The 10184-nt window shown below is 39.8% G+C and overlaps 1 protein-coding gene across 3 annotated transcripts in view; it reads right to left on the bottom strand.

Moving 5' to 3' along the window:
- Positions 1-442: 442 nt before the first annotated feature.
- Positions 443-10184, bottom strand: part of LOC308280517 (calcium-binding protein 39-like) — a 40535-nt gene continuing 30793 nt past the window's right edge. For 2 of the 3 annotated variants that reach the window (XR_013961748.1, XR_013961749.1), the window contains 5 exons: positions 7941-8000; positions 6515-6580; positions 4409-4552; positions 881-3965; positions 443-848 (listed from right to left, as the gene is read on the bottom strand). Coding sequence is in view for 1 of the 3 variants with exons in the window: in XM_080720822.1 (XP_080576948.1) it covers positions 3786-3965; positions 4409-4552; positions 6515-6580; positions 7941-8000 (450 nt within the window). In the remaining 2 variants the exon portion in view is untranslated. Of the gene's footprint in view, positions 849-874; positions 3966-4408; positions 4553-6514; positions 6581-7940; positions 8001-10184 lie in introns of those variants that run through there. The other variant, XM_080720822.1, reaches the window with a different exon arrangement.

Genomic DNA, 10184 nt, shown 5'->3' with positions numbered 1-10184 from the left:
GAGTCACCCATGTACATCTCTGCATAGAAAATTCTAAAGTAGTGCCTGATTGAACTCTGGGAAGACTGGGGTTTGAACATGGCATCTGTGAGCCAAAGAACTTATCATTAGACCACTACACCACTGCTCAGGTGCCTTTGGCAAGTCTCTTATTTAAGATTAACTTTATTTCCAAGGCTAGAATAATAGAAATGGAAGAAAAAACACTAAGAGAGCTGTTCCCTGAGTTTCTGACAGGTAGTAAAGTGGTTTCAGGCTGGATTAACCATTGGGCCCGTGGGGCCCTTGCCAGGGGCCCTTGGCTCTTGTCAAGAAATACACAGTCCATTCTTACAAGCAAATCCTTGTGGTGTTGTAGAAGCATACAACTGTATGTTTATTCAACTTAACACACCAAACTGGACAAAATAATTGACTGTGCATCTTCATCTTTTATTGAAACAGCTTCAATGTGGAAAAAGTATGAAAGGTTTTGGTAAGACCAAAGTATTCGGAGTGGATAAACAATGAAAATCCCCAAACAATCAGTTGAATTCAGCTGGTCAAAACCTTCTGTAACCTACGGTATGAGTGGCCTCGTTAATGCTAGAACAGATGAGTGACAATTCTCTCCCAGTCTCTCCCATACAATTATTGCATTTATAAATGGTTATTGGTCTAATCTAAGACGTGATTTTTATTGAATGGTGGATGCACACTCATAGCAGAAAATGGTGCCATGGCATTGGTCCGAAGGTTCATTAGTCCGAAGGTTCATTAGTCCAAATTTGTTAAGAATACTATGCCCAACTCTAACCCTAATCCTAACCTTAACCTCAGTAACTCTAACTAAATTCGGACTAATGAACCTTCGGACTAATGAACCTTCGGACTAATGAACCTTTGGACTTATGGGCAGGTGAGTGAAATTGTGACCGAAGGTCGCAGTTTAGTATGTGAAACTGCACATGCTGACTCCGTCTGGACGTGTACACTTTTTTTTACGGTCTATGGGGTTTGCCACTCTGACATCACTGTGATGTAAGGGGAACCACTCTTAACAGAATGGGTTTGCTGCTCTGACATCACGCACTGGCTTCACTGTGATGTCACACTGACAGAGTCCCTTTTATGCCCATATGTGGAGTTCCCTGAGGTCATCAATCTATCCATATCTATCAGGACGTCATATGGTAATGCCCATACATGGATTCCACATCGGCTACATACTATACTAACAGAATCCATATAATATATGGCCAAGACAGCCCATATCTGTGTGGCTGGTTCAGGGATCTCCGTGTATGGGCATAAAAGGGATTCATTGTATGTATGATGTCATAGGACTTCCTGAGGCGTCTTACTAGTGTAATGTGAATGTCTTAATGTTGGCATTATGGTTTTGAGCCACTAAATGATGTTGGTTGGGAAATTCAATTAAAAACAGACATTTTATAGTAGCGTTTTTTAATCATGACTCATTGAATGTACACATTTTCCACAGCTAGAATTTCAGCAACTGATCCGGTTACAGCTGAACTTTAGTCTTTCCATGACTTTCTGTCTGGAGATTTGGCCTCATGCTAGGGCTAGCACCCCCAAAAGCATCTGCAGCTGGTGTACTGCAGGTCGTACTATTGTTTAGCAGAGGTCCACGTTGGCTACAAAGACACAGCTGAGAACGTAAACCTTGTCTGCGCACAATGAATCGGCTGCAATAAAGTTTAGAAAATAAACCGTTCCTTCAACAGCAATAACTCAAATGTAGTGAGTTAAGAGGTTCACTGCTTAATCACGACAAATATGTTCTATCCAGAGCATATTTTCATTAAAATGATAATTAAGCTCCCCCAGGAAAGATACTGAAAATACAAAAGAATTAGAAGAGACGGTTAATGAATACCAAACCAAAAAGGCACCTCTGAATATTCTCTTCAGTTTTACACATCAATACCAAACTGTGATTCAAATCAGGACAAAAACCCAAAGACCTTCATTGTAATACATGAACGAAAAGCAATTAAACTACAAATAACTGTCGGCTCATCCTCCAAAACCTTTTTTTTTAAGGAGTTCTCTAAAAAAAGAACCTTCTGTTGATTTGCTTATTTGCAATGGCACTCATCAGTTGTACAAAGCATATACTGTACATTTCATAACAAAAAAAATGAAACACTATTTAACAAACACAAAATACCATCAAGCCTCGTGAAAACAGCAATAAGCTCGAAATCAAATTGTAGGATAAACCGTCATTGTTTAAATCACAAAGAAAGTGCTAGCAGCGACCAGCAAAGAAAACCAAAGATCAAAACAGTTTGTTCGAGGCTCTAATAGACAAGTTGTGAAACTCCTAGAAGAACTACCGGTATGTCGGTTTTACTACAGTCTGGAATTTCAGATGGCTAACAGTTTTTTAGCAATCCTATTTCAAATTAAGCGGGGGCTGAAAACATTTACAGACCATTATCATTACTAGAAAATTGACCGAAATAATTTTCAATCATCAGCAGGTGTGTTAGAATCTACTGCTTGTTTGCAAAAACTCCAAATAACTTGTTTTACATCTCCCAAATAGGTCATTCTGTGTCTTCCATCATTGTATAGTGACTTTCTTTTTTGTGTGCTAATAACGCATCAAATCGCAATATGTTGCGAGCTTGAACATCGGCTATTTTCAAATTACTGATATAATTGTACAGTAAGTACATATTGAAGGTTAAAGTGATTAACCAGATTTAGGCCAAGACATTTTTATTTTATTTTGTCAGTTGATTTGGAATAAGAAGGGTTGTTGTTGGCATGAAGATCTTTGCGGGAAACCAAAGTAGGAAAAGTGTAACCAGCTTACATTTTAACAATTGCCTACTGTGCAAAAGCAGCAAACGATTCCTTCGTTTATTGGTCTGAACAGTTGTATTGCATGGACGAAAATTGACCATTTGGAGCATTTTGATCATTGGTTCTCCCAAGAGAGCAAATACATTGCCTCCAACCTCATTTGTTGTGGCACTAAATGCTACAGATAAGATACATTTATGAAAAAAAGAAAAATAGAAACACAAAAGACAGATCAGTGATTGGGAACTATTCACATGTTTTAACCCATTTAGGCCTAGAATCATTGAATGCTTTAACCAGTGAAAAATAGCAGATATACTGCGGCACCGAGTGCGGCGCTGCGAGCTTGTAGATCTGCTATTTTTGAAAAAGTTTTTTGCAAATCTTTGAATATATGTATTTTCAAAGCAAACGTGTGTTACTCAAATTTTGGTCCCTGGAACTAGATATTTTGAGATGGGTGTCCGTGGCCAAATAAATATCATTTTGGGGGTCCTTCACATGAGGACCACTGACATAGTAGTCTCTCAAGAACAGACTAACTGAGCTCCATTTAAGTGAAAAGGACCTTTTCTTTGACGATGGCTGGCCAGATTGCTCTGACACAGAAACATGGGTTTTTCAAAAAACCTTAGAAGGATTCAAAAGACACTTATAGAATCGGGTCAAAATTCTAATTTTCACGATTTTTCAAAAATGGCAGATCTACAAGCTCTGTGAGCTTGTATATCTGCTATTTTTCAATAGTTAAAGCATAAAATAATGATACACAATACAGTGTACCCGTTCTGAATGGGTTAAAAGAACCATAAAGAGGGAAAGAAATACAAACGTCTTACACTATTTGTATTATTGTTTTTCAATAAGATAACCATTATAAGTAATAATGGTTAATAATTAGTATCGCGATAAAAAGTTATGGGGCACAGGGATTGGGAGATTTTTGTTTCTTTATTTTTTTCTCTCTAGGAAGCTGGTTTCTTCAGATCCCTGATCTGTTTGATTAGATATGTTTTCTCGTCGTTGAACTGTTCGTCGTCCGTGCGGTCCTTCTGGAAGTTGCTCAGGAATTCAATTAGTTTTGTCTGGTTCTTGAGGAGGATGTCAATGATTGGCTGTGTCTTGTTCGGATTCGCCACAAACACCTGTGAACAATTAAAAGTTAATCACTCAAGCTATATCCTAAGTCTAAAAGGAAAAAAAAGAACTCACAACGCGTCATTTGTGACGCGCGGTGAGCTTGTACATCTGCTAGTTTTTAAAATCTGCGATCAGCTATAATAGACCTTATTCACACCGTGGCCATCTTGGATCACATGACCACGTGGGGTGGCAGCCTGCATTACAAACCATTGTAAACAATGGAGCGATGGTCCCAAAATATGCGTTCTGTTCAACCAATTTCTTTTGACCAAATTGACAAATGGGCAATTGGTTGAACAGAACTCATATTTTGAGACCACGATGTCACAAAAATAGCAGATCTACAATGTGACCTTGTCGATCGGCTGTTGTCGGTGCGTGACGCCGTCATGCGACAAAGTATAAATTAGGGCTCATGTTTGCATGCAGGAGCAGAGTGGTGTACCTTGAAGACGTGGAAGGCCTCAAACTGGATGTTAGGACTCTTGTCCCGCAGCAGGTTCATCATCAGCTTGAGGTTCTCGGGCTTGCTGATGTAGCGCGTCATCACTGTGAAGTTGTGTCTGTCCAACAGCAGCTCGCCCAGCAACTAATGGCCACACAGAACAATAAGGTTAAGCAGGACGAGAAAATTACATGCCTAAATATGGGCAAAATGTACTAATTGGTCATCTTATTAGTCAGGGAATATTAATAAAAACCTGGGAATAAATTCCTTACCAAACGATTTCTTCACCAATGTGTTCGTAAAGGTGTCTAGTAATATATCTAACAAAGATTGAAATTCAACATCCCTAGGAAAATCTTTGACAGCTAGGGTAATTATTGGTCTCATTCACTCACTAAACAATATACTATAAAGGGAAAAGATTATTCCCAAAAAATATGCTTTAAGTGGGATGTGAGGGGTCTAACTGGGTGTTTTTAATTATTCTGAATCCATTGCAAGCATTTGTTTTGCACGGAAAACATTAATTGGGCTAAAAGCAATAAATAAAAATGATGGTTTAGTCATCACTTTTCACAGTGGTATGGTATTTAGCCAAAGGAATTTTTTTTCGTGCAAAACAAATGCTTGCAATGGATTCAGAATAATTAAAAACACCCCATATTTTTTGGGAGTAATTCTTTCCCTTATAGTAAGGTGTATAGTAAGTGAATGAGACCCAGAATTACCCTAGGCTAGCTGTCAAACATTTTGCTAGGGATGTTGAATTTCAATCTTTGTTAGATATGTTACTAGACACCTTTACGAACACATTGGTGAAGAAATTGTTTGGTAAGGAATTTATTCCCAGATTTGACAGGTATTCTGCTAATTTTCCTTGACTATATAGAGCAGTGATACTCAAACTCCGGCCCAGCTTAATGTCCTCGAAGTCACGCACCCAACAAGCTTTAAACTGAGCCGATTGGACCTTCCGTTTTTTTTTTTACCAGTGGCTCTGCCCGACTAATCAGCATACCCAAAACAACATTGTAGGCCTAATGCAAATCAACTTCTGCATCATTAGCCATTTGGTAGCTAAACAGTCTGGATAATCTATTTGAAGCAGATTGTTTGATTTTAATTGATTTCCCTTAACCATAACTATCTATTTTCACACGTTTATTTTCTGTAAAAAGCCATTTTTGTTGAATGTGGGCCAAGTCATAGATAACATTGTGAAGCAATTGAAAGAGAGATGCGCTCAGCTATCCTTAACGTTGTCCCATTTGAAAGCAGGCAGACAGATAGACAGCAACCCAGACAAATGTACATTAGTTTGTTTTAGTGTTTGTGAGGAATATGCTAATTGCACAGAATTATTAAAAAGAGAGAAAATGTAGCAAATTACAAATTGTGTCATTGACAGAATACAAATGGAATTCCATGCCATGAAATAATACACATTGCAATTGTCACATTGCAAATAAAAGAGAGAAGTTGTCAAGTAATGTCAATTCATCAAAATTTTTGTAATGTGGCCCACAAGTTCAGAAGTTTGAGTATCCCCGTTATAAGAGTACCGAAGTCATTCATTCATCCCCTGGGTTGCGGAGGTTTTCCTCTATGGAGAGAGCAGTCTGTTTCATTCTGTCGAAAATGTAGCTGTTTCGGCGACAGTAACATGTGCGTTTTCTCACCGCCAGTTGATTCTTCATATCCATACGAGTCAAACCACTGCGATCATTTGTTTATTTTTGGAACAGAGTTCTTAACTGACACATTATTAAAATAAAGTCTATAGAAAGTCTATAGGAAAGGCCTTCATAAGATCATAGTGAACTTTATTCAGAGCTAAAGCTGGCTGCAGATTTTCTTTTTTTTTCTCCAATATACTGGGTTAAAAACCATTGAGCCAAAAACCACTACAGTGTCCTGCTCTTAATTTATTGTTTAGTGGATATTAACCAATCAATATAATTTGGACAGAGGACCTATAGAGCAGTTACTATTTTTTTGGATTAAAGGTCAGTAGAAGTCTACTACTTATTTACTACTTCTAGTAATAGCAGTAGCAGTAGGAGGAGGAGATGATACTGAAGGATTACAGTGGAAGTGTCGAACCTTTAGCGACTGCCTCTTTGTGACGTAGTTCTCAGAGTGCAACAGCTTCTCGTAGTCTGCAAAAACCTGAAACGACACGATAAGAACACCTCGATCACACACAGCATACAATCCTGTCAGATCTGATTTGTGTGGTACCACTAATAAAGCTACAACTTGATCAAACTGTGAATTATTGTCTTTGTTCCATATCATCGCTGTCAGGTGGAAACCACTTTATGTCCAAAACATGTTTTTCTTTTTTTTAATCAATTTCTAATCAATGGAGTGAATTTTTGTTATCTTTCCCACTTTTGACCACATGGCAAGGTATCTACGCAACCCTAACCTTTACCAAAGTTTCCCTGTACTTGATTCTAGGGGTGGGCGATATGGAAAAATACAATATCACGATATTTACCCAAGCTGTATCACGATACACGATTTTATCACGATTCTTTTTTCAAGTTGGTTTTTATTGATATTTTTCAAGTTTCTTGACAAAAAACTAGACTCTCTGGGTTCCTTTTGGGAGATCTAAATTGAACTTTACAAGTATGTAACTCTGACAGTATACAAATGAAACCAAATGGACCCGTAACCAAATGGACCCTTACGGGTCCATTTGGTTTCATTTGTATACTGTCAGAGTTAAGTGGAGACCTTGACCTTTTAAAGTTTGAGAACTAACTGATTTAGATCAAAATGCAGGTTTAAATTGAATTCTGCAATGAATCTCTGTATTAACGATTAAACAGGATGTTTTACAAGGCTCATTCAATTGTATCACGATATATACGATACCTCTTAAAAGGCGTATCGTGGAGACATTGTATCGTCTCAACGATAATTATCACCATATCGCCCACCCCTACTTGATTCTAATTGTGGACAACTTACTTTTACTTCATACTCTGGTGAGGTATCCCAGTGCATGAGGTATGAAGAAAACTATGGCTGCTATCAAACTATGGCTGCTATGTGAATATGGTCAATGTGAGGGCTGTCACAATTATTACATAATCGTCTAATCGTGATTATTTGACATTATCGCAATTATTTTGTCATAATCGTCATAATCGTGAATGTGAATTCTGGAATAGTGGAAATAGCAGATCTACAAGCTCACAACGCGTCGCATCGCGACGCGTTGTGAGCTTGTAGATCGGCTATTTCCACTATCAAAGTTATTTTTTAAGTAGTAAGTTGTCAAATATGTCAGTAATTTCTTTGTATATTTAGGTTATGTGTCATATCTACCATGTACAACTTCAAAACCTAAAAGCCAAACAGAAATGTAATTATCAACGACAAAAACACAATTAAATCGTTAATCGCCAATTATTTGAGTGACAATTAATCGTCATGTAAAATGTCATATCGTGACAGCCCTAGTCAATGTGATCCTACGTACGCACATCATTAGTTATTATACGAAGGTACTCACAGCATCGTAGTTCTGTTCTAGGTACTCGGCTACCATCACTTTGTGTCTTGTCAGAAGGTCCTTAAAGAGAGAAAAAGAGAGGTTTACTCCAAGCCTATGATAGGATATATTGATATTTCTTTTTTTCCTTTTTTTTAAGATTTGTTCAAGGTTCAAGGGTTCAAGGGTTTTTATTGTCACATACAGCATCGAAATGAGCAGTGAAATTAGGGCCGCAGCCACTCCAAGACTTTGCACATAAAAACATAAAACCAACAACATAAAAACAACAATAACAGTGACAGTAGAAGCATAGCAGTCCATAAGTTAAAGTTAAAAGTGCGATCCAGTAAAATTCATACCCTAATACTAGTTAAAAGTTTTAAGATCAATAAATAGCAGCAATTAATTGTACACTGTACATACACCATCTAATTGGCATTTCCAAGTGCCCTGATGGCCTGAGGAAAGAAACTATTCTTCATCCTCTCTGTTTTTGCGGCTAAGTGTCTCAATCTCCTCCCAGACGGCAGCCACTTGATCAAGTGGTGGCCTGGGTGAGAGCTGTCCTTCATTATTTTTGTTGCCTTCGCTCTGCAGCGTCTGGGGTAGATGTCCTCCAGGCGGGGCAGGGTGGTGCGGGAGGTCCGCTCCGCGGCCTTTATGACCCGCGTCAGTCTCTTTCTGTCTGTGATGCTGCAGTTGCCATACCAGGCCGTTATACTGCCCGTCAGCACTGACTCCACTGTGGCAGAGTAGAAGGCTTTCAGTAGGGCTGGGGATTTAATGTGCTTCCTCAGCCTCCTCAGATGGTACAGTTTTCCTGCCGTCTTCTTCACCAGAGCAGAGACATGAGCGCTCCAAGTCAGGTCCGAGCTGATGTGTACTCCCAGGTACTTGTAGCTGTCTACTATTTCCACTGGGGTCCCACTGATAGAGATCGGTAGGTGGGGTGTCCTATTACTCCGTCGGAAGTCCATGACCATCTCCTTTGTCTTGGTCACGTTCAACAGGAGATTGTTGTCTTTGCACCAGGATGTCAGGTTCTCTACCTCCTCACGGTAGGCTGTCTCATCATTTTTGGAGATCAACCCCACCACCACTGTGTCATCCGCGAATTTCCCAATGATGGTGGAAGGGTGTGACGCCACACAGTCGTGGGTGTAGAGGGTGTAGAACAATGGACTTAATCCGCATCCCTGTGGAGCTCCGATGTTCAGGGTCCGAGGGTCTGTGAAGTTATTGTTTCCCCACCTCACCCTCTGGGGCCTATCTGTGAGGAAGTTGAGGTACCAGGGGAGGAGAGATGGTGTGATCTCCAGATCCCTGATCTTCCCAATGAGCCTCTGAGGCACAATCGTGTTAAAGGCGGAGCTATAGTCCACACACAACCACCTTACATAATTCCCCTTGCCATCATTTAGATGTGAATTTGTGGCATGGAGCAGGTGGGAGATTGCATCCTCAGGGCTTCTGTTCTTCTTATAGGCGAACTGGGTGGGATCGAAAGAGTCAGGCAGCTGTTTTAGGATCATGTTCTTCACCAACTTCTCGAAACATTTCATGAGAATTGGTGTTAATGCTACCGGACGGTAGTCATTTATGGTGCCTGGCTTGTTGTTTTTAGCTATAGGAACAATGATGGATTCTTTCCATATACGGGGGACAACACCCTGCTCTAGCGAGGCCTTCCAGATGGTGTGGACTACTGGGGCAAGTTGGTCAGCGCAGGCTTTGACCACCCGGCCTGGAATATTATCTGGCCCGGCAGCCTTCCTGCTGTTCACACCTTTCAGTATTAGCCGCACATCATGTATAGTGAAGGTAGGTGTCATGCTTTCCTTGGCTAGAGCTAATGCTGGGGCAATAGCCTCCTGCAGAGAGGTGATGTCGGCTGGACTAACACTGTCCTCAAACCGTGCAAAAAACTCATTTAGTTCCTCACCTAGAGCAAGATCATTCACAGCCACATTTGCTTTTGTTTTGTAATCTGTGATGATATTTATGTTTTTCCACATATTTCTTGTGTCTCTCTGGTGCATTTGAGTTTCAACTTTATTGCCATAGCGCTTTTTAGCTGCTTTTATGGCTGCTCTGAGTTCATAAGAAGCTACTTTGTATGCTTCATTATTTCCAGTTATCAGGCCTTCCTTATATGCCTCTGTCCTGGACTTCAGAGCTGATCGCACTGATTTGTCCACCCATGGCTTCTGGTTGGGATGGACTTTCACAGTAACCATGGGTACAACATCTTCTGTGATTTTC

Source organism: Nannobrachium achirus (assembly GCF_963921795.1).
Source record: "Nannobrachium achirus genome assembly, chromosome: 24".
Classification (NCBI taxonomy): Eukaryota; Metazoa; Chordata; class Actinopteri; order Myctophiformes; family Myctophidae; genus Nannobrachium; species Nannobrachium achirus.
The sequence above is the reverse complement of the archived record's forward strand: the minus strand, read 5'-3'. Positions and strand labels throughout refer to the sequence as shown.